The 24,956-nt window shown below is 38.6% G+C and overlaps 1 protein-coding gene across 2 annotated transcripts in view; it reads right to left on the reverse strand.

Moving 5' to 3' along the window:
• TDRD3 (tudor domain containing 3) overlaps positions 1-24,956 on the reverse strand; it is a 229,796-nt gene that overhangs the window by 93,747 nt on the left and 111,093 nt on the right. For both annotated transcript variants that reach the window (XM_040267150.1, XM_040267151.1), the window contains exons 6-7: positions 19,763-19,834; positions 17,027-17,176 (exon numbers count right to left, since the gene is read on the reverse strand). In XM_040267150.1, the coding sequence (XP_040123084.1) occupies positions 17,027-17,176; positions 19,763-19,834 (222 nt within the window). The remainder of the gene's footprint in view (positions 1-17,026; positions 17,177-19,762; positions 19,835-24,956) is intronic.

Below are 24,956 nucleotides of genomic sequence, written 5' to 3' on the forward strand. Positions count from 1 at the left end.
TCATCAAGAGGCTTTTTAGTTCCTCTTCACTTTCTGCCATAAGGGTGGTGTCATCTGCTTATCTGAGGTTATTGATGTTTCTCCATTACTGCCCTGTAAATAAATTTTTCAGTACCATTTTTCTAGATTCCGTTTATATGTGTTAGAATACAATATTTATCTTTCTCTTTCTGACTTACTTCACTGTGTATTATAGGTTCTAGGTTCATTCACCTCATCAGAACTGATTCAGATCTGTTCCTTTTAATGGCTGAGTGATATTCCATTGTGGATATATACCAAAACTTCTTTATCCATTCATCTGTCAAGGGACATCTAGGTTATTTCCATTTTCCAGCTATTGTAAATAGTGCTGCAATCAACAATGGGATACATCTGTCCTTTTGAATTCTGGTTTCCTCAAGGTATATGCCTAGGAGTGGGATTGCTGGGTCATATGGTGGTTCTATTCCTAGTTTTTTAAGGAATATCCATACCATCTTCCACAGTGGCTATATCAATTTACAGTCCCATCAGCAGTGCAAGAGGGCTCCCTTTTCTCCACACCCTCTCTAGCACTTATTGTTTGTAGACTTTTTGATGATGGTGATTCTGGCTGCTGAGAGGTAGTTTGATTTGCATTTCTCTAATAATGAGTGATGCTGAGCATCTTCTCATGTGTTTGTTAGCCATCTCTATGCCTTCCTTGGAGAAATGTCTGTTTAGGTCTTTTCCCCACTTTTTGATTGGCTTGTTTTCCTTGTATTGAGTTGTATGAGCTGCTTGTATATCTTTGAAATTAATCCTTTGTCAGTTGTTTCATTTGCTATTATTTTGTCCCATTCTGATGGTTGTCTTTTCACCTGGCTTATAGTTTCCTTTGCTGTGCAAAAGCTTTAAGTTTAATCAGGTCCCACTTGTATACTTTTGTTTTTATTTCCATTATTCTAGGAGGTGGGTCATAGAGGATCTTGTTTTGATTTATGTCACCGAGTGTCCTGCCTTCGTTTTCCTTTGAGAGGTTTACAGTTTCTGGTCTTACATTTAGGTCTTTAATCCGTTTTGAGTTTATCTTTGTGTATGGTGTTAGGAAGTGTTCTAATTTCATTCTTTTACATGGAGCTATACAGTTTTCCCAGCACCATTTATTGAAGAGGCTGTCTTTGCCCCACTGTATGTTCTTGCCTCCTTTGTCAAAATTAGATACCCATAATTGCATGGGTTTATTTCTGGGCTTTCTATCTTGTTCCATTGGTCTATATTTCTGCTTTTGTGCCAGTACCATACTGTCTTGATGACTGTAGTTTTGTAGTATAATCTGAAGTCATGAAGGTTGATTCCTCCAGCTCCATTCTTCTTTCTCAAGACTGCTTTGGCAATTCAGGATCTTTTGTGTTTCCATATGAATTGTGAAATTTTTGTTCTAGCTCTGTGAAAAAATGCCATCGGTAATATGACAGGGATCACACTGAATCTGTAGACTGTGTTTGGCAGTATACTGCTGCTGCTAAGTCACTCCTGTCCTGTCCGACTCTGTGTGATCCCATAGACGGTAGCCCATCAGTTCAGTTCACTTCAGTTCAGTCGCTCAGTTGTGTCTGACTCTTTGCAACCCCATGAATCACAGCACGCCAGGCCTCTCTGTCCATCACCAACTGCCGGAGTTCACTCAGACTTGCGTCCATCGAGTCAGTGATGCCATCCAGCCATCTCATCCTCTGTGGTCCCCTTCTACTCCTGCCCCAGTCCCTCCCAGCATCAAAGTCTTTTCCAATGAGTCAACTCTTCGCATGAGGTGGCCAAAGTACTGGAGTTTCAGCTTTAGCATCATTCCTTCCAAAGAAATCCCAGGGCTGATCTCCTTCAGAATGGACTGGTTGGATCTCTTTGCAGTCCAAGGGACTCTCAAGAGTCTTCTCCAACACCACAGTGCAAAAGCATCAATTCTTCGGCGCTCAGCTTTCTTCACAGTCCAACTCTCACATCCATACATGACTACTGGAAAAACCATAGCCTTGACTAGACGAACCTCACTTGGCAAAGTAATGTCTCCGCTTTTCAATATGCTATCTAGGTTGGTCATAACTTTGCTTCCAAGGAGTAAGCGTCTTTTAATTTCATGGCTACAGTCACCATCTGCAGTGATTTTGGAGCCAAAAATAAATAAATAAATAAAGTCTGACACTGTTTCCACTGTTTCTCCATCTATTTCCCATGGAGTGATGGGACCGGATGCCATGATATTCGTTTTCTGAATGTTGAGCTTTAAGCCAACTTTTTCACTCTCCTCTTTTACTTTCATCAAGAGGCTTTTTAGATCTCCTCACTTTCTGCCATAAGGGTGGCTGCCGGGGTCCAGCCCCAGTGGATCCAGGGAATTCGAAGGGTGGACGGAGTCGGCGAGGAAAGACTTATTTATTGATTGATATAAGATTAGATTAAGAAGAAATAGTGTAGTAGAAAGATTAAGTGGAGGAAGAGGGCTGAATAGCTTGGATTACACGGAAGACCAATAAAATTCCAGACAAGGAATTTGCACCATCTACATTGGGCCACCGGCGCTCGCTTGAATATCTAAGGGTGCCTCACCTTAGGCTCCCTTTCGCGTGGGTCTTAACAGCCAGGGCAAGTAAGTAGACTTGGCGAGCCTCCGCACCCCAGATGGAGATTCAACCTGAAATTAAGGTAAAGAGACACGGGGGAAACCAGTCCAGTGACTGGCTCCTCTTCTATTGTCCTTCAAGGCCTTTTATACTTTTGATTATACATAGAGATCAATGGGTAATACAAAATGATGTAGTGTTAACAGCCCAGACTCTTTCTGTATATCTTTTTGTATACAAAAGGTCTCAGGTGATTTACATTATCTTCTGGCCAAGAGGCTTGTCAACACTTTTTGGCTCTCTTTCTTAACGAATGTTAATTTCGTTTCCCCTAAGTGTTTTTCTTTAATCTGCATCTCCTTAAAGCGCTGAAGTTACATCTCTATAGAACAAAGGTGCAGTGGGTTATAACAAAGAAGGTACTTAACTCAAAGATCTAATGTTGCTAATACCAGGCCTACTACTTGTTTTTCTATATACCAACTATATCTAAAAATAAATGGTATGAAAATTTGGCAGCAAGTATTGGCTCAACAAATGAAACTTTTAATCAGTCCTATTCTAATGACTTTGACTCCTCCGAAGCCTTTACATTCCTAGGATGTTTTAAGCTTCCTGTACCTCCTGCGGTCAGGAGGCCTCAATCACATGCTCAGCTGTAGGAGTCCTGCAGGCAGGCTAGAAAGCCATCAGAGGGATTTTTGGATTGAAACACTCTTTCAAATGCAGAAGACTAATGCCCTGAATTGACTTTTTCCAGAGAATATCAGAAGAGTGGAAAAGCAGGCAGATTCTTATGTTTTGGGGAGTGGATGCTCAGGAAATGCCAGGGGTAACTCCTGAAGTCTGATCACGGCCTTGCGTATGTCAGCTTCCTCCCTCATGACCTTGTCACAGGTGGGATTCCTCACGCTGGCTCCCAACAGGTGGTGTCATCTGCATATCTGAGGTTATTGACATTTCTCCTGGCAATCTTGATTCCAGCTTGTGCTTCTTCCAGTCCAGCATTTCTCATGATGTACTCTGCATATAAGTTAAATAAGCAGAGTGACAATATACAGCCTTGACGTACTCCTTTTCCTATTTGGAACCAGTCTGTTGTTCCATGTCCAGTTCTAACTGTTGCTTCCTGGCCTGCATACAGATTTCCCAAGAGGCAGGTCAGGTGGTCTGGTATTCCCAACTCTTTCAGGATTTTCCACAGTTTATTGTGATCCACATAGTCAAAGGCTTTGGCATAGTTAATAAAGCAGAAATAGATGTTTTTCTGCAGGTCTCTTGCTTTTTCCATGATCCAGCGGATGTTGGCAATTTGATCTCTGGTTCCTCTGCCTTTTCTAAAACCGGCTTCAACATCAGGAAATTTACGGTTCACGTATTGCTGAAGCCTGGCTAGGAGAATTTTGAGCATTACTTTACTAGCATGTGAGATGAGTGCAATTGTGCGGTGGTTTGAGCATTCTTTGGCATTGCCTTTCTTTGGGACTGGAATGAAAACTGACCTTTTCCCGTCCTGTGGCCACTGCTGAGTTTTCCAAATTTGCTGGCATATTGAGTGCCGCACTTTCACAGCATCATCTTTCAGGATTTGAAATAGCTCTACCGGAATTCCATCACCTCCACTAGCTTTGTTTCTAGTGATGCTTTCTAAGGCCCACTTAACTTCACATTCCAGGATGTCTGGCTCTAGATGAGTGACCACACCATCATGATTATCCGGGTCATGAAGATCCTTTTTGTACAGTTCTTCTGTGTATTCTTGCCATCTCTTAATATCTTCTGCTTCTGTTAGGTCTATACCATTTCTGTCCTTTCTCGAGCCCATCTTTGCATGAAATGTTCCCTTGGTATCTCTAATTTTCTTGAAGAGATCTCTAGTCTTGCCCATTCTGTTGTTTTCGTCTATTTTTTGCACTGATCGCTGAAGAAGGCTTTCTTATCTCTTCTTGCTATTCTTTGGAACTCTGCATTCAGACGCTTATATCTTTCCTTTTCTCCTTGGCTTTTCGCCTCTCTTCTTTTCACAGCTATTTGTAAGGCCTCCCCAGACAGCCATTGTGCTTTTTTGCATTTCTTTTCCATGGGGATGGTCTTGATCCCCGTCTCCTGCACAATGTCACGAACCTCATTCCATGGTTCATCAGGCACTCTATCTATCAGATCTAGGCCCTTGAATGTATTTCTCACTTCCACTGTATAATTATAAGAGATTTGATTTAGGTCATACCTGAATGGTCTAGCAGTTTTTCCTACTTTCTTCAATTTAAGTCTGAATTTGGTAATAAGGAGTTCATGATCTGAGGCACAGTCAGCTCCTGGTCTTGTTTTCGTTGATGGTATAGAGCTTTTCCATCTTTTGCTGCAGAGAATATAATCAATCTGATTTCGATGTTGCCCATCTGGTGATGTCCATGTGTAGAGTCTTCTCTTGTGTTGTTGGAAGAGGGTGTTTGCCATGACCAATGCATTTTCTTGGCAAAATTCTATTACTCTTTGCCCTGCTTCATTTTGTATTCCAAGGCCAACTTTGCCTGTTACTCCAGGTGTTTCTTGACTTCCTACTTTTGCATTCCAGTCCCCTATAATGAAAAGGATATCTTTTTTGGGTGTTAGTTCTAAAAGGTCTTGTAGGTCTTTATAGAGTCGTTCAACTTCAGCTTCTTCAGTGTTACTGGTTGGGGCATAGACTTGGATTACTGTGATATTGAATGGTTTGCTTTGGAAATGAACAGAGATCATTCTGTCATTTTTGAGATTGCATCCAAGTACTGCTTTCAGACTCTTCTGTTGACCATGATGGCTACTCCATTTCTTCTGAGGGATTCCTGCCCGCAGATGTAGATATAATGGTCATCTGAGTTAAATTCACCCATTCCAGTCCATTTTAGTTCGCTGATTCCTAGAATGTAGACATTCATTCTTGCCATCTCTTGTTTGACCACTTCCAATTTGCCTTGATTCACGGACCTGACATTCCAGCTTCCTATGCAATATTGCTCTTTACAGCATCGGACCTTGCTTCTATCACCAGTCACATCCACAGCTGGGTATCGTTTTTGCTTTGGCTCCATCCCTTCTTTCTTTCTGGAGTTATTTCTCCACTGACTTCCAGGAGCATATTGGGCACCTACTGACCTAGGGAGTACCTCTTTCAGTATCCTATCATTTTGCCTTTTCATACTGTTCATGGGGTTCTCAAGGCAAGAATTCTGAAGTGGTTTGCATTCCCTTCTCCAGTGGACCACATTCTGTCAGACATCTCTACCATGACCCGCCCATCTTGGGTTTCCCCGTGGGCATGGCTTAGTCGTATAGTCATTTTCAAAATACTAATTCTTCCTACCCAGGAACATGGACTATCTCTCCATCTGTTTGTCTTTGATTTCTTTCAACAGTAGCTTATAATTTTCTGTGTACATCTCTTTTGTCTCCTTAGGTGAGTTTATTCCTATTTAATTCTTTTTGTTGCAATGGTGAATGGGATTGATTCCTTAATTTCTCTTTCTGGCTTTCATTGTTAGTATATAGAAATGCAAATGATTTTTGTGTATTGATTTTGTATCCTGCAACATTGCTCAATTCAGTGATTAGCTCTAGTAATTTTCTGATACTATCTTTAGGGTTTTCTATGTATAGTATCATGTCATCTGCAAACAGTGAGGGCTTTACTTCTTTTCCGATCTGGATTCCTTTCATTTCTTTTTCTTCTTTGATTGCTATAGCTAGGACTTCCAGAACTATATTGAATAATAGTGGGGAAAGTGGGCACCCCTGTCTTGTTCCTGATCTTAGGGGGAATGCTTTCAGTTTTTCACAACTGAGAACAATGTTTGCTGTAGGCTTATCATATATGGCCTTTACTATGTTGATGTAGGTTCTTTTTATGCCCATTTTTTGAAGAGTTTTAATCATAAATGGGTGCTGAATTTTGTCAAAGGTTTCTTCTGCATCCACTGAGATTATCATATGGTTTTTATCTTTCAGTTTGTTAATATGGTGTATCACATTGATTGATTTGCATATACTGAAGAATTCTTGCATCCCTGGAATAAACCCAACTTGATCATGGTATATAGCTTTCTAATGTGTTGCTGAATTCTGTTTGCTAAAATTGTGCTGAGAAACTTTTCATGTAGGTGCATCAGTGATATTGGCCTGTAGTTTTCTTTTTTGTGTGTTGTCCTTGTCAGTATCAGGGTGATGGTGGCCTCATAGAATGAGTTTGGAAGTGTTCCTTCCTCTGAAATTTTTTGAAAAGTTTTAGGAGGACAGGCATTAGCTCTTCTTGAAATGTCTGACAGAGTTCTCCTGTGAAGCCATCTTGTCCTGGGCTTTTGCTTCTTGGGAGATTTTTGATCATAGCTTTAATTTCAGTGCTTATAATTGGGTTGTTCATAATTTTTACTTCTTCCTGGTTCAGTCTTAGAAGATTGAACTTTTCTAAGAATCTGTCCATTTTTTCCAGATTATCCATTTTACTGCTATATAATTGTTCAAAATAGTCTCTTATAATCCTTTGTATTTCTACATTGTCTAACATTTGTGGATTGTTGTAACCTCTCCTTTTTCATTTCTAATTTTGTTGACTTGATTCTCCTTTTTTTTCTTTAGAGGTCTGGCTAAAGGTTTGTCAATTTGTTTATCTTCTCAAAGAACCAGCTTTTAGTTTTATTAATCTTTACTATTGTTTCTTTCATCTCATTTATTTCTGTTCAAATCTTTATGATTTCTTTGCTTCTACTAATTTTGGCGGGGGCGGGGGGGTTGTTCTTCTTTTTCCAGTTGCTTTCACTGTAAAGTTAGGTTGTCTATTCGATGTTTTTCTTGCTTCTTGAGGTAGAACTGTATTGCTATAAACTTCCTTCTTAGAACTGCTTTTGCTGTATCCCATAAGTTTTGAGTTGTCATGTTTTCACTGTCATTTGTTTATAGAAATTTTTTTTATTATTTTTCTTTTGATTTATTCAGTAATCTATTGGTTAATTAGAAACATGTTGCTTAATCTCCATGTATTTGTGTTTCTTACAGTTTTTTTCTTGTAATTGATATCTAGTCTCATAGCATTGCAGTCAGAGAAGATGCTTGATACAATTACAATTTTCTTAAATTTACTGAGGTTTGATTTGTGACCCAAGAAGCAGTATATCCTGGAGAATGTTCCATGTGCACTTGAGAAGATGTATTCTGCATTGGAATGGAATATCCTGAAGATATCACTGAGATCCATCTCATCTAATGTATCATTTAAGACTTGTGTTTCCTTATTTTGTTTTGATTAGCTGTCCATTGGTGTGAGTGGGGTGTTAACGTTTCCTATTATTATTGTGTTACTGTCAATTTCTCCATTTACGTCTGTTAGTGTTTGTCTTATGTATTGATGTGCTCCTATGCTGGGTGCATAGATATTTGCAATTGTTATGTCTTCCTCTTGGATTGATCCCTTGATCATTATGTGGTGTCCTTCCTTATGTCTTATAATATCCTTTATTTTAAGGTTTATTTTGTCTGATATGAGGATTGCTACTCCAGCTTTCTATTGCTTCCGATTTGCATTGAATATATTTTTCAATCCTCTTACTTTCAGTCTTTAAGTGTCTTTAGGTCTTAAGTGGGTTTCTTGTAAACAGCATATCAGTTCAGTTCAGTTCAGTCGCTCAGTAGTGTCAGACTCTTTGCGACCCCATGAATTGCAGCATGCCAGGCCTCCCTGTCCATCACCAACTCCCGGAATTCACTCAGACTCACATCCATCAAGTCAGTGATGCCATCTAGCCATCTCATCCTCGGTCATCCCCTTCTTCTCCTGGCTCCAATCCCTCCCAGCATCAGAGTCTTTTCCAATGAGTCAACTCTTCACATGAGGTAGCCAAAGTACTGGAGTTTCAGCTTTAGCATCATTCCTTCCAAAGAAATCCCAGGGCTGATCTCCTTCAGAATGGACTGGTTGGATCTCCTTGCAGTCCAAGGGACTCTCAAGAGTCTTCTCCAACACCACAGTTCAAAAGCATCAATTCTTCGGCGCTCAGCCTTCTTCACAGTCCAACTCTCAGATCCATACATGACCACAGGAAAAACCATAGCCTTGACTAGACGGACCTTAGTCAGCAAAGTAATGTCTCTGCTTTTGAATATGCTATCTAGGTTGGTCACAACTTTGCTTCCAAGGATTAAGTGTCTTTTAATTTCATGGCTGCAGTCACCATCTGCAGTGATTTTTGAGCCCCCCAAAATAAAGTCTGACACTGTTTCCACTGTTTCCCCATCTATTTCCCATGAAGTGATGGGACCGGATGCCATGATTTTCGTTTTCTGAATGTTGAGCTTTAGGCCAACTTTTTCACTCTCCTTTTTCACTTTCATCAAGAGGCTTTTTAGTTCCTCTTCATTTTCTGCCATATGGGTGGTGTCATCTGCATAGCTGAGGTTCTTGATATTTCTCCTGGCAATCTTGATTCCAGCTTGTGTTTCTTCCAGTCCAGCGTTTCTCATGATGTCCTCTGCATATAAGTTAAATAAGCAGGGTGACAATATACAGCCTTGACGTACTCCTTTTCCTATTTGGAACCAGTCTGTTGTTCCATGTCCAGTTCTAACTGTTGCTTCCTGGCTTGAATACAGATTTCTCAAGAGGCACATCAGGTGGTCTGGTATTCCCATCTCTCTCAGAATTTTCCAGTTTATTGTGATACACACAGTCAAAGGCTTTGGCGTAGTCAATAAAGCAGAAATAAATGTTTTTCTGGAACTCTCTTGCTTTTTCGATGATCCTGCGTATGTTGGCAATTTGATCTCTGGTTCCTCTGCCTTTTCTAAAACCAGCTTGAACATCAGGAATTTCACGGTTCACATATTGTTGAAGCCTGGCTTGGAGAATTCTACTTTACTAGAGGTGTGAGAGGAGTGCAATATGTGGGTCTTATTTTTGTGTCCATTGAGCCAGTCTGTGTCTTTTGGTTGACACATTTAATCCATTTACATTCCAAGTAATTATTGATATATATGTTCCTATTGCCATTTTCTCAATTGTTTGGGGTTGATTTTGTATATCTTTTTTCTTATCTTGACTATATAAGCTGGTTTAACATTTGTTGTAAAGCTGGTTTGGTGGTACTGAATTCTCTTAACTTTTGCTTGTCTGAAAAGCTTTTTATTTTTTCATCAATTTTGAATGAGACCCTTTCCAGGTACAGTAATCATGGCTGTAGATTTTTCCCTTTCAGTACTTAAATATACCCTGCCATTCCCTTCTGGCCTGTAGAGTTTCTACTGAAAGATCAGTGTAGGGGTTTCCCTTGTGTGTTACTTGTTGCTTCTCTCTTGATGGTTTTAATATTCTCTTTGTGTTTATCTTTGTTAGTTTGATTAGTATGTGTCTTGGTGTGTTTCTCCTTGGGTCTGTCCTCTACTGGACTCTTTTTGCCTCTTGGACTTGATTAACGATCTCCTTTTCCATGTTGGGGAAATTTTCAACTACAATCTCTTCAAAATTTTCTCATACACTTTCTTTTTCTCTTCTTATTCTGGGACCCCTGTAATTCAAATATTGGTATATTTGGTACTGTCTCAGAGGTCTCTAGACTCTCCTCAGTTCTTTTCATTCTTTTTACTTTATTCTGCTTTTCAGAAATTATTTCCAACATTTTATCATCCAGCTCACTGATTTGTTCTTCTGCTTCAGATATTCTGGTACTGATTCCTTCTAGACTATTTTTAATTTCAGTAATTGTGTTGTCTCTGTATGCTAATACTTTAATACTTTTAGGTCTTTATTAATTCTTGCATTTTCTCCATTTTGTTTTCAAGGTTTTTGATCATCTTTACTATCATTATTCTGAATTCTTTTTCAGGTAGTTTGCCTATTTCCTCTTCATTTATTTGGACTTCTGCGTTTCTAGTTTGTTGCTTCATTTGTGTAGTAGTTCTCTGCATTATTTATTTATTTTTTAACTTGTTGTGTTTGAGGTCTCCTTTTCCAGGCTTCAAGGTTGAATTCTTTCTCCCTTTTGGTTTCCGCCCTCCTAAGGTTGGTCCAGCGGTTTGTGAAAGTTTCCTATATGGTGATATCTGTGCTGAGTTTTTGTTTGTTTCTTTTTCCTCTGATGGGCAAAGCTGAGTGAGGTGGTAATTCTGTCTGCTGATGACTGGGTTTGTATTTTTGTTTTGTTTGTTGTTTAGAGGAGGCATCCTGCACAGGGTGCTACTGGTGTTGGGGTGATGCCAGGTCTTCTATTCAGGTGGTTTCCTTTGTGTGAATACTCACTTTTTGACCCTCCCTGGGGTTAGCTCTCTGGGAGTCTAGGGTTTTGGAGTCACTGCTTCCACTCCAAAGTCTCAAGGCTTGATCTCTGGCCAGGAACGAAGATTTCACAAGTGTTTTGTTATGCAATTGAGATTAAAACAAATACCCAAAAACGAGGAACCAAAGATGAATCCCAGACAAACGGCAGTTACAAAATCAGACAAATAATAATTTAAAAAATGGAATATACTCATATACACCCATGAGTAAAGTCAATACAGTCCAACAAAAATAAAGTACAGTAGACTGACCTGGTGAACAAAGGAAATAAAAATTATATTTACCAGTTAAGAACAAAACTAACTAAAGGAAAAACTGGAAAACACAACTAAAGCAAGATGCCAAGTGGGGAATAAGGCAATGGAAACAAAACTAACAAATATGTTGAGAGGAAAGGAAAGAAAGAAAGAATAGATATGAAAAGTTAAATAAAGGTAGATGAAGATTTATATACATTAAAGACTAACTGCAAGGCGAAAAGAAAAGCAGGAAAGGCAAACAAAGAAATAAATGCAGAAAGAATATAATAGGTTTTAAAAAATTAAAATTATAAAAGAGATAAGAAAAAGAAAAGGGGAGGAAAAAAAAAGGAAAACTCCACAGAACCGCAAAAGCCAAAATGGAGAGGCAGAGGTTTATCACAACAATAAAAAATGTGACTGAGAAAAACAAAAAAAAGCTCAAAAGTTTAATTAGATTTCACAGTGTCAATGAAATTAACAATTGAAACAGACGGGGGAAAAGAAGGGAAATAAAGAAAAAAAAATCCAAAAGAATCTACAAAACAAGTCAAAACATAAGAAAAATAAATGTTTTTCTTGAGTCACTGCTCAAGAGTTCTGTCCCTTGCTGGGAATTACAGTCCACCTCACCTCCCTAGCATGCCCTCCAAAACTCTGATCTCTGGACCTACTGTGGGGGCAGCTCAGATTCTAATCTGGTCCTACTTCTGTGTGTTCTTGCTTGCAATGTCCACAACTATCAGATTGTGGACTAGTGCAATTTCTTTCGTGGGAGCTCTCAATGACCTTTTATAAAGACACAGAGTCTGCCTAGATGATCGTGTGGAGTTAGTCTGCAGCTTGTAGAGCTGGTGGGAAGGTTTGGGGTCTTCTTCCTTAACAACACTGCCCTGGGTTTCAACTGTGGTTTTATTTTCACCTGTGCATATGGGTCATCCACTGGGGTTTGCTCCAGAGGACTTGGGTTTGCCCCTGTGAAGGCCAAGTGTGGAGGTGGTGCAGCTGCTTGCGTCACAGGGGTTCTGGCAGCACCCGGTACTCAGTGGGGTTGGCAAGTAGGGCAGCAGGAAATACAGTATTCTAGAAGGGTATGGCAACCAGTATTGGCCAATATGCTCCAGTATTCTTAGCTGGAGAACCCCCTGATCCCTGACAGAGAAGCCTGGCAGGCCAGTCTATAGGGTCGCAAAGAGCCCAGACACAACAGAAGTGACCCTGCATTCACAGACATAAGACTTTTTTTGCCTGTGGCAGCTCTGCCCCAGTGACAGTTGAGCGTGAAGGTGGCTCAGCTGCTTGGCTTGCGGAGACCCTGGAAGCGCTAAGTGTGCAGGGACATGGACTGCCTCCACTGCAGGAGTTAAGGCCCTATCAGAGTCTTTTTTCAAGCCTCTTGTAGCTGGTGATCAGTAGGCCTCTTTGGCCAGTCTTTCTCTGTAGCTCCACCTGTTCAGGCACTTAGAGGGCTCCCTTGCTTGGGGTCCTTCTCTGTTATTCAGCATGTCAGACACATAGAGGGGCCTCCCTGGCTGGGGTCTTACTCTGTACATCGGTGTGCCAGGCACTTAAAGTGACACCCTGGGTCAGGTGCTACTCTACAGTTTGGCACATCAGTCACTTAAAGGGCACTCCGGGTGGGGTCCTACTCTGTAGATCAATCCATCAGTCAGTTAAAGGAGTACCCTGGGTGGGGTCCTACTCTGTAGATAACCCATCAGTCAGTTAAAGGAGTACCCTGGGTGGGGTCCTACTCTGTAGATAACCCATCAGTCAGTTAAAGGAGCACCCTGGGTGGGGTCCTACTCTGTAGTTCAGTGTGTCAGGTGTTTGATGGGCCAGCCTCTCTACTGTTCAGCTGCCAATGCTGGCATGTGGAGAGAGAGAGGCTATGGTGATTATTCCAGCCCCTACGCATGACTCAGCAGTATCCCTTGCTTCCATGGTTGCCTGGCTTTCCTCCACAGGCATTTCCCACCACAATCTCCTCCCTCACATCCCCTCAATCTATCTCTCTGCAGTCAACAGCAACCCTCACCCTGGCTGCTCCACAATCCCTAAACTCCAGCTCCCAATAGCTGTGCTTTTCAAGGGACCTGCATCTCTGTCTAGGTTATGTATGGCCGAAGCAAGGATTGTCTGATTCTCATTCCATTTAGGCTGTCACAGATCAGCTGCCTCACTCTCATCCTTAACTGTTTCTCCTCTGACTCAGACAATTGCCCTGATGTGGAGATCAGCTCCCCCTTCCGCCAAGGGCAAGTCCAGTCCTACTAACATTCCTGTTTTTCCCCCTAGTTCCTTTGTCCTACTGAGTTTTGTGTGGTTCCAAATACTCTTTTCCGCTGGTCAGGTACTCCTGTCTCCTCTCAGCTGGTGTTCTGCATGCACTTCTGTGTCTGAAGGTGTATTCCTGATGTATCCGTGGAGAGAGATGTACTCCACGTCCAACCAGTCCTCCGCCATCTTGTTCTCCTCCTCTGACCATCCGATTTTAAATTGCCTTCCCCTGACTCCCCTGACCAATCAATATCTTCCTAACTGCCCATCCTATTTTACTTTTGCCCATGGCACTTATCAACTTCTAACCTACCATATAATTTATATACTTATTACTATGCTAATCTGTTTAACTTACTAAAAGGTAAGCTTGATAAAGGCAGAAATCTTTTGTATATTCAGTCATTGTTTAAACTGAGGCATTTAAGATACCTTCTGGCATATTACAAGTTCTCAAAAAAAAATTTATTGAATGAAGGACTAAAGGAAGAAAGGAATGAAAAACATCACCTGGTCATCTGCAGTAGAGTCCACCAAACCCTCATTAAGGGGTTAAACAGACAAACATAAACTATCTTTCCAGGAAAATTACACTGTTATATAATTTTGCTTTTCAGGCACTCATTAAATATGAATATGTATGTGTATACTCATCTATATAGAAAGATACAATCTTCTACTGTAATATATGTAGGTTAGTCCCAGAATTGTCACTGGGTAACACTGGGCACATTCTTACAGTTTTGAGCCTCTTACATATAAACTGAAAAGTTGAAATTCTGCTTTAGAAAACTATGATTCTTTATTTACAAATACTTATGGGAAAATAAAATGTGATCAATTATGACTTTAAAAAATGAAGCCTATTACCATATATTAACTGCTGCTGCTAAGTAGCTTCAGTCATGTCCGACTCTGTGCAAGCCCAAAGACGGAAGCCCACCAGGCTGCCCCGTCCCTGGGATTCTCCAGGCAAGAACACTGGAGTGGGCTGCCATTTCCTCCTCCAATGCACGAAAGTGAAAAGTGAAAGTGAAGTCACTCTGTTGTGTCCGATGCTTAGTGACCCCATGGACTGCAGCCTACCAGTCCATGGGATTTTCCAGGCAATAGTACTGGAGTGGGGTGCCATTGCCTTCTCCGATATGTTAACTAGAGTACAGTAAATAGACATCAAACAAAATTTTGGGAAGAAAGTCTGTCTGAGAAAAATGTAAATCAAAATAACACCTTTGTTACAATCATTAAGAAATTTATATATTCTTAATATCCTCTTCTGAAACTCCATAATTTTAAGTTTTGGGGAAAGGAAGAAATACATTTTATGCTAACTGGATAAAATGAATTAATTTCAGAGATATTAAAATGATTTTTAAACACGCCTTAGAATAGAGAAAACACTGAGGAATAGCAATAGTCATACCGAAGGCTTTTAGCAAAAGAATGAGGAGAGCACAGCAACCACTCCAGTATTCTTGCCTGGAGAATCCCCATGGACAGAGGAGCCTTGGGGGCTATAGTCCACGGAATCACAAAGAGTCAGACATGACTGAGAGACTAAGCATAGCACAGCAAAGGAATATTGAGCCTGGCAGGCTGAAGTCTATAGGGTCACACAGAGTTGGACCTGACTGAAGTAACAACAAACTAACACTGTGACTGAGGCTGTGAAACTATAACTAGGGATCTCAGCTCCTCTGCATTATTCCAGCACTGTTCCTTAGTTAGGATATGGCTGTGATCTTACGCTTACAATGCCTGACTTCTACCCTAGTTCAATATAAGCTTAGCTTGCTAAATGCAGAATACTGTTGGTGCTTACTGAGACTGAAGATTAGTTAGTTGTTCTATAAACCTCATCCTTGTTCCTTATTCTCCAGAAATAGTTAACCAAAGATTTATGACTTAGATAATGTTCCAGTCACAAGTGAGACTTGAGAGCTACTTGGAATTGTGCGATCAAGACAAGCACCTCTGAAAATAGAAGACAACCCCCTCCCTATGAGCACCGTAGCCCTTTCCTCTTTCCCCTGTGTAATCTCCAAGCAAAATCTGGCAAGTTGGGAGCTGGCTTTTTGGAATATACTCCCACCTTTCTCCTCAGAATTGCCAGCCTCCTTAATAAAGCCATATTTCCTTTTAACCAACACTCTCAGTATTGGATTCTTGAATGATAAGCAGCTGAACAGGAACTCAGTAACAATATCATGATCTGTGCCATGTAGTATCCTAAGTGTTTTAAATATTAGCAATTTTAATTCTTACAGTAAACATATGAAGTAGGTACTACTGCTATCATCTTTTCATAGATAAATAAAATATGGTACAAAATTTAAGTAATCTATCCAAGTTCTCAGCAGTATATGCTTCTAGGCTGTCTAATTCCAGAATTTGTGCTCTTGTCCCACTGGATCATCTTTTCATAAATAAAAGAATATGGTACAAAATTTAAGTAATCTATCCAATGATGCTGAAGCTGAAACTCCAGTACTTTGGTGACCTCGTGCGAAGAGTTGACTCAGTGGAAAAGACTCTGATGCTGGGAGGGATTGGGGGCAGGAGGAGAAGGGGACGACAGAGGATGAGATGGCTGGATGGCATCACTGACTTGATGGACGTGAGTTTGAGTGAACTCCGGGAGTTGGTGATGGACAGGGAGGCCTGGCTTGCTGCAATTCATGGGATCGCAAAGAGTCAGACATGACTGAGCGACTGAACTGAACTGAAATGATCCAAGTTCTCCACAGTATATGCGTCTATGTTGCCCAAATCTAGAATTTGTGCTCTTGTCTGCCTATCATAAACAGATAGCAGAATGACACTGTGGGAAGAACTACCAAAATTCAAGAAGTCCCCTCTTAAATTTTGAATTTAAATAGGAAAAAAATTGTTAGCTAAGGTTTATTGCTGGTTTTGAATAAAGAAATTTATTTCAATATCACTGGTTAAGAAAATTCTGTTTAAGCAACCAACTAATTCATGAACTAAAATTTCTTATCAAAAGCTACAAATCAATAAATAACTAGAGAACTAACCAATTTCAAATAAGTAAGAAATTAAAAACAACGAAAAGAAAATCTTTTGTCTAATAATAGTAAATAAGAGAGGGTATGCAAATACAAAGATAAAAATTATTTTTTACTATACATTAGATTTAAGAATGAAAACTGACAAAATTTTTAATCCTGAGCCATTGATTTACCTTCTAATTTTTACCTGAACCCCTCCAAGGTTTCTATTATAGGAGATAACTTTCCTCAGAAAGTATCATCTATCCCAACTAATAATAGGAACCCTTCCGCCATTAAAAAAAAAAAAAGTTGTTGTGTTCAGTTGTATACAGTTAAGAAAAAAAGAAAGAGGGAGAAAAGAAGGGTGGTTTGTCAGCAAAAGCAACTTAATGGAATTGTTAAGGAGACTTGGAAAAGGAATGTTTACAAGTAAAATGGTATAAGCTTAAGACTCCAAAGATACCAGGACATTCTCTACTGATAGAATATGGAAAAAGAATGTCAAAAGTTTGTTCAATTAGTTACTTTATGTGAAAAGACAAAATGACTGTGAGCAATCTAAATAGAACATAAAGGCAAGGAATAAGAGAAATTTGCAATGATTTAGCTTCTTACTTCTTTGCTCTTTGCAACTTCTGCAATAGCAGCAGTCCTTTGCTTTTCAAATTCATCATTATCATTTGGAGGTTTGACAGGCATTGTCACTTGTAATGTCTTTCTTCGATCAAGTTCTCTGCTATCCACTTGGATATGAGACACACACTTCTGATAATAAATAAAAACAAAATGCTTCAGTAATATCAGAAGAGATTCAACTTTTTGTAAGAAAGTATATATCATCAAAAGAAATATCTGAATCACAACAAGTGAGAGCCCATAAAAATATAATTCTAACTAACTAAAGTAACTTTAACTGTAACTAGTAAGTGAAAGCTACACTAAATATAGCCATCTAAAAGGGGGAGCATATTTAAAACATTCATTAAACCAAAAGTTCTAGGTTTCATTTTAAGATAATGATTTAAAATAATTTAAAATTTCAAACAGTCTAGACTATTGCACAGAAGAAAATTCGGTTTTTTATTAAGACCTGATTTCCACATTATGATACAACATCCATGAGAGCTAAGTAGTATAGTTACTTTTACATATAGAAAGATGTCTTTCAACTTATAAACCAAATCAAAAGCTAAAAACATACCCTCTCCCCCAATCACGCTGCAAAGTTGTGGGATTTTAGTCTCTTGAGACAAATGAAGAAAGCCCTCAATGTCTAAAAATAAGCCCTGAATGCAATTCTCCCTTTTAACCCTAGCAGCAAAACTCCTATCAACTCAGTAATTTTAATGAGGAATAAAAATATGTTTTCAAATAAATGTGTTATGGAAATACAGATGTTCAATAATATACATATAAAATAAAATAGCTGATTCTAACACACAGCCAGCATACTCTATCTTTAACCAATGTACAAGGCTAAGATGCTGAAGAAGAGATTTTCACAATGTACTTCATAAACAAATAACATTATTGAAGCTGTAACTTTTAACATACTTCCTAATTCCAAACTGGATAGTTACTTTTACATATAGAAAGATGTCTTTCAACTTATAAACCAAATCAAAAGCTAAAAACATATTCTCTCCTTCAGTCAGGCTACAAAGTTGTGGGATTTTAGTCTCTTGAGACAAATTTCAGTAAATCCTAGAGGAAATCAGTCCTAAATATTCATTGGAAGCAGTGATGCTGAAGCTGAAACCCCAATACTTTGGCCACCTGATGCAAAGAACTGACTCACTGGAAAAGACCCTGATGCTGGGAAAGATTGAAGGCAGGAGGAGAAGAGGACAAGAGAGGATGAGATGGTTGGATGGCATCATTGACTCGATGGACATGAGTCTGAGCAAGCTCCAGGAGCTGGTGATGGACAGGGAAGCCTGTCATGCTGCAGATCATGGGGTCACAAAGTGTCAGTCACAACTGAGTGACTGAACTGAACTCAAAAAAAAAAAAAAAGAGCTATATATACTTCAAATTCTTGAAAATAATTAAATTATAAGTCTCTGTTAGCAATTTATGAAAGAAATATTATCCCTAAAATGTTTATGAGAAAAGAAAATTTTTTAAAATATTACTTATTATTTATATAAGTTAATAGAATGTTTTCATTCTTGGGATTTTTCACTAGAAAAATGAGAATATCATCAGCATGCCTCCTTTTATATTGAATTTCACATGTTCTTAAGCACAATAAAAAATGGCATAAATACTTTCAAAATAGCCATGATGCAAGCATGAATTATTTAATTTTGAGCAGATCCTCTAAAAAAGGGTTTTGAAGAGGATGCCATTCAACTGATTCTGCTCATTTATTTCCCGATCAACTAGATATGTTTCTCATACCAAATTTTTTAAAATTGTTACTGAGATGTAGGTCTCTGTTTCCTAGCTGCTGTGTTCCCAACTTCTCTTCACTTTTGAGTCAGCACTCTTGAAGGAAAATAAAGCTCAAATGCAAGAGCTAAATTTTAGTAGCATCATATGACAGAGAGCAAGCAGTCAGAGGGATTGATTACTCTCAGATTCTTCAGATATAAAGGAGGAACAAGCTAAAGGAGATTGTTTTGAATGCAATCTGATGTTTAGCACAACCAGAAAGACAAGATACTGGCCAGCTGAGGAGCTACTTTGAGGTAACATTGTGCAGCAAGGTGGCTGAAAATTAGTAAATAATTAGGAAATAAAAATGTTTCACTTATGTGAGAGAAAGATCAGGGACACCTTAGTTGAAAAGGAAAATACCAACTGGAAACAAAATTAAGTCTTTGACTAAGATGGGTCTTTGGATGAAAGCAGAAGAACAGAGTCTCAGAAGGGACAGCTGGGAGAGTAGGTTCTCCTAAAGTGCAATGATGCCCTTCCTTGTTCCAATTTTTTTGTCTCCTATCAATTCTTCTGTTGATGCTTTTATTTTTCCTCCCTCTTTTGTTTTTAATGAACAAAGTGAGAAATTATAGCATATTTTTGTCTTCTTACATTTGCATTTCTCTCTCTCTCAAAAAACAAAAGCCCCCACCACCATCTTATCTTAGTCTTAAACTGACATCTGGTGTGTCTCTTAATTCTTTGAATCTTTTGGTTAACAGCATTTCAGAAAAGAATCTACAATGAAACGTAAATTAAAATAAAGAGAAAAAAACACAATTATCAATTTCTTACAATTAATATATTTCCACGTAACTCCAATGACCGCTGAGTGAAGAGGTAAGCACAAAACTGAGCACAACATGAATATAAATGAAAAATACTTTTTGCTGATTAAAATTCATCTGCCAAAGTGAAAGTCATTACCTGTCCAAAAGGCACAAAAGGAGGTGGTCCACCTTCAGTTCCAATATTGCTTCTATTGTGTTTTGACAAGCTCTGTGAGAAAGGTGAGTTATAAAACAGATTTATACGTTAAAAATATATTTAACAACACTTATGTACAAGAAATCCAATTATTTTAGTAGATTCCTAAAACAGAAAAAAAAGCCTATTAATTATTTTAAACTATATAAAACATATGCAGAGTTCAAGAAAATAGCAAGGAGAGATAAGAAGGCCTTCAGTGAACAATGCAAAGAAATAGAGGAAAACAACAGAATGGGAAAGACTAGCGATCTCTTCAAGAAAATTGGCGCTATCAAAGGAATATTTCATGCAGGAATGAGCACAATAAAGGACAGAAACTGTAAGGACCTAACAGAAGCAAAAGAGATTAAGAAAAGGTGGCAAGAATACACAGAAAAACTATACAAAAAAGTTATTAATGACCTGGATAAGGACAATGGTGTGATGACGCACCTAAAGCCAGACATCCTGTGTGTGAATTCAAGTGGGCCTGAGGAAGCATTACTATGAACAAAGCTAGAGGAGGTGACAGAATTATAGCTGAGATATTTATAATTCTAAAAGATGATGCTGTTAAAGTATCAATATGTCAGCAAATGTTGAAAACTCAGCAGTGGCCACAGGATGGGAAAAGGTCAGTTTTCATTCCAATCCCAAAGAAAGGCTATGCCAAAGAATATTCAAACTAATACACAATTGCACTCATTTCACATGCTAGCAAAGTAATGCTGAAAGTTCTCTAAGCTAGACTTCAACAATATGTAAACTGAGAACTTCCAGATGTTCAAGCTGGATTTAGAAAAGGCACAGGAATCAGAGATCAAAGTGCCAACATCTGCTGGATCATAGAAAAAGCAATTCCAGAAAAATATCTGCTTCATTGACTACGCCTTTGACTGTGCAGATCAGAACAAACTGGAAAATTCTTAAGAGATGGGAATACCAGAGCATTCTACTGTCTCTTAAGAAATCTGTATGCAGGTCAAGAAGCAACAGTTAGAACCAGACATGGAGCAACACACTGGTTCAAAATTGGGAAAGGAGTATAATAAGGCTGTATATTGTCACCCTGCTTATTTAACTTATGAAAAGCACATCATCAAAAATGCTGGGCTGGATGAATCACAAGCTGGAATCAAGATTGCCAGGAGAAACATAGCAACCTCAGGTACGCAAATGATGCCACCCTAATGGCAGAAACTGAAGAGGAACTAAAGAACCTCTTGATGAGGGTGAAAGAGGAGAGTGAAAAAGCTGGCTTAAAATTCAACATTCAAAAAACTAAGATCATGATATCCAGTCCCATCACTTCATGGCAAAGAGAAAGGGAAAAAGTAGAAGAAGTGACAGGTTTTAATTTATTTCCTTTCTTGGGCTCTAAAATCACTGCAGATGGTGACTGCAGCCATGAAATTAAAAGATGCCATTCCTTAGAAAGAAAGCTATGACAAACACAGACAGTATATTAAAAAGCAGAGGCATCATTTTGCCAACAAAAGTCCATATAGTCAAAGCTACGGTTTTTCCAGTAGTCACATATGGATGTGAGAGTTGGACCATAAAAGAAAGTTGAGCACGAAACAACCGATGCTTTTGAACTGTGGTGCTACAGAAGACTTTTGAGAGTCCCTTGGACTGCAATGAGATCAAACTAGTCACTCCTAAAGAAAATCAACCCTGAATATTCATTGTAAGGACTGATACTTAAGCTGAAACTCCAACATGTTGGCCACCTGATGTGAAGAACCAACTCACTGGAAAAGACTCTGATACTGGAAAAGATTGAAGGCAAAATGGAAAAGGGGGTGGCATAGAATGAGATGGTTGGATGGCATCATTGACTCAATGAACATGAGTTTGAACAAACTCCAGGAGACAATGAAGGATAGGGGAGGCAGGTGTATTGCAGTCAGTGGTGTCACAAATAACCAGACAGGCCTTAACGGACAGAACAAGAGTCCCTGTATTATATAAAGTATATTTTGCATTTTATGTCAGTTATATTAAAAAGCACTAAGACTAAAGGCAACAATAATCAGTTTAATTAAAGAACACTATAAACTGTATATGAATATCATATTTCTTGATAAGCTGTATTTAAGATGTTAAATCTAGTAAAAAAAAAAAAAAAACACAAATGCATAAAATAATTGAGAGGTCCTTTCCCTAGTTTTAATTTAGATATTTTAAAAAAAAGACCAGCCAAAGCCAAAAAATCAAGTTTTTTATGCTATGACTTTCTTATAGTTCATATTAGCTACCAATAATACCATTTTCCAATACACATTATATAATAAAAAGCATATTACAGGATTTCTACTTTCCATCCTGATGAATGTATGAGTCAAGACTTAAATCTCCCTCTACAACTAGGAATATGGACAACATATAAGAAACAAATGTTTTATGACACATGGCAAGAAGTAATGTAGGACTGTAAGTCCAAAGAGAAAGAGAAAAAATGACAGGTGAGCTCTGCCTTTCTGTCTGAGACATGAAGCAGACAGAGAGCACAGAAAGCTACGGTGGGAAAATCAGTCTCATAGCTCAAGGTGGACTGAAATAATTGGAAGCCCTGGGGCAGAGGCTTGAAAAAGAGAGTCCCGTACAGAAAAAATGCTCCAGAAACCCACACAGGATCTCCTGTACGTCACTGCTGAGAACCAGGCTGAGCAAAAAACAACGGCCAGTTACAGGCTTCCATTTATACTAGAATCAAACAGAATAAAACATTTAGGGATACACTTAAACAAAGAAGCAGAAGTTCTGTGCAATTAAAATTACAAAAGATTGCTTAAAGATATTAAAGAAGATACCAATAAATGAAAAGACGAGAGGGTCATGACTTGGAAGATTTAATGTTAAGATATTAGTACTACTCAAATAGGTCTAGAGATTCACTGTAATTCCTATTAAAATCCTAGGAATATTTTTCGCAGAAACGGAAAAATCCACACTAAAATTCATATGGGATCTCAAGGGACCCTGAATAGTCAAAATAATCCTGAAAAAAGCTCATACTTCTCGATTACAAAACTGAATAAAAAGTTATAGGAACCAAAACAGTGGCAATAAGACAGACTAACCGAATAAAGAACCCAGAAATAGATTCTTGCATGCATTTTGTTGTTGCTCAGTTGCTCAGTTGTGTCCAACTATTTGGGACCCCATGGACTGCAGCATGCCAGGCTTCCCTGTCCTTCACTATCTCCTGGAGTTAGTTCAAATCATGTTTGTTGAGTTGATGATGCCATCCAACTATCTCATCCTCTGTTGCCCCCTTCTCCTCCTGCCTTCAATCTTTCCCAGCATCAGGGTCTTTTCCAAGGAGTTGGCTCTTCACATCCGGTGGCCAAAGTATTGGAGATTCAGCTTCAGGATCAGTCCTTTCAATGAATATTCAGGGCTTATTTCCTTTAGGATTGATTGGTTTGATCTCCATGCTGTTCAAGTCAAGTGATTTTTGATGAAGGTGATAAGGTCATTCATTAGGGAAAGAAGAGTCTCTTCAACAAATGGTGCTGGGAAAATTGGATATCCACATGGAAAAGAATGAAGTTTTACCCTTTGCTTACACCATGTTTAAGAATTAGTTAAAAATGGATCAAACACTTAAATTTAAGAGCCAAAGAGCTAAACCCATCAAACTTCCACAAGAAAACCCCACTGCTTCCAAAATTAACTCTATGGTTTATGATTTTTATGTGTACATTTGATTTCTATGGGTATCACCTGCCAGATGCTCAAGTAATTCGAACGCTCCATGATTTCTCCATCACTATGGTTACCAAAATCAAAAACCTATAAAACCAAAGAGAACTATTATCATATTAAGATGTTTTCAAACTTTTCCATGTAAATTTTTACTGCCCTCTAAAAAGAAATACTAGGGCTTTTTTTTTTTTCCCCAAAAGTCTTTATAAAGAAATAATAGGGCTTCCCTGGTAGCTCAGTTGGTAAAGAATCTGCCCGGAATGCAGGAAACCCCAGTTCAACTCCTGGGTCGGGAAGATCGCCTGGAGGAAAGCATGGCAATCCACTCCAGTTCTTGCCTATAGAATCCCCATGGACAGAGAAGCCTGGCGGGCTGCAGTCCATGTGGTCACAAAGAGTTTGATATGACTAAGTGACTAAGCACAGCACAAAAAGAAATACTAGCATGGCTCTCAGAAAACAAAGTGCAAAAACATATAATAAAACATTACAAGGATAATTGTCAAACTACCACTGATCTGTGTGTGTGTGTGTGTGTGTGTGTGTGTGTGAGTAAATGTGTTTGTATGTGTGTGTTTGCATGTTGGAGATGAGTAATTTCTGAGGAATGTTTGGTCTACTTTACAATCAGTGAGGTAGGTTAACGCAAAAGTAACTGCAGTTTTCCACTGATGAACTTTGCCATTTGATACTGGAATACAAGCTTAATTATTAATAGTTTTGGCTGGGTTGGAAAAGTTATATATAATATGTTTATCTGACTTGAGAACATATTAACACACTTTAAAAAAATCTCTAAGGATACAATATATCAACTTATAAAAGGAAAAGATCACAAGAAATGGGTGAGATTTCTCTAGGAAACTCACAGTTCATAAACTTGGCTATTTATATGAAACTATCAAATCGCTTTATGTATTACATGTAAGACTCAGAGCCATCACTCTGGAGATACAGGAAGGCTCAGACCCATCAATCATAAAATAAATTTAACAGGTCTTAAAGCCTATTTTCTGATCTATATGGACATAACACTCTTGTGGGGAGGGGGGTGGGAGGGGGGTTCATGTTTGGGAACACGTGTACACCCATGGTGGATTCATGTCAATGTATGGCAAAACCAATACAGAATTGTAAAGTAAAATAAAAAATCAATAAATAAATAAAAATAAAATAAAAAAAAAAAAAAGACTGCTAGGTGGATTACATGATATACAGATACAAGAGTCTAGCACAAGGCATACACACTGTTCAACAGATATTTGTAGAACTGAATAAAAATAACAAAAACAGGAATTCTGACTTCAAAAAGCTTACAATCAAAGGAGATAAGAAGTAAGTATGATTTTATTGCTAGGTAAAAAAATAATATGCTTCTTCATATCATGAATAAAGTATTCTAAGAATTCAATAAAGGAACAAATATTTCACTATGTGA

Source organism: Oryx dammah, unplaced genomic scaffold (genome assembly GCF_014754425.2).
Source record: "Oryx dammah isolate SB20612 unplaced genomic scaffold, SCBI_Odam_1.1 HiC_scaffold_24, whole genome shotgun sequence".
NCBI classification, from domain to species: Eukaryota; Metazoa; Chordata; class Mammalia; order Artiodactyla; family Bovidae; genus Oryx; species Oryx dammah.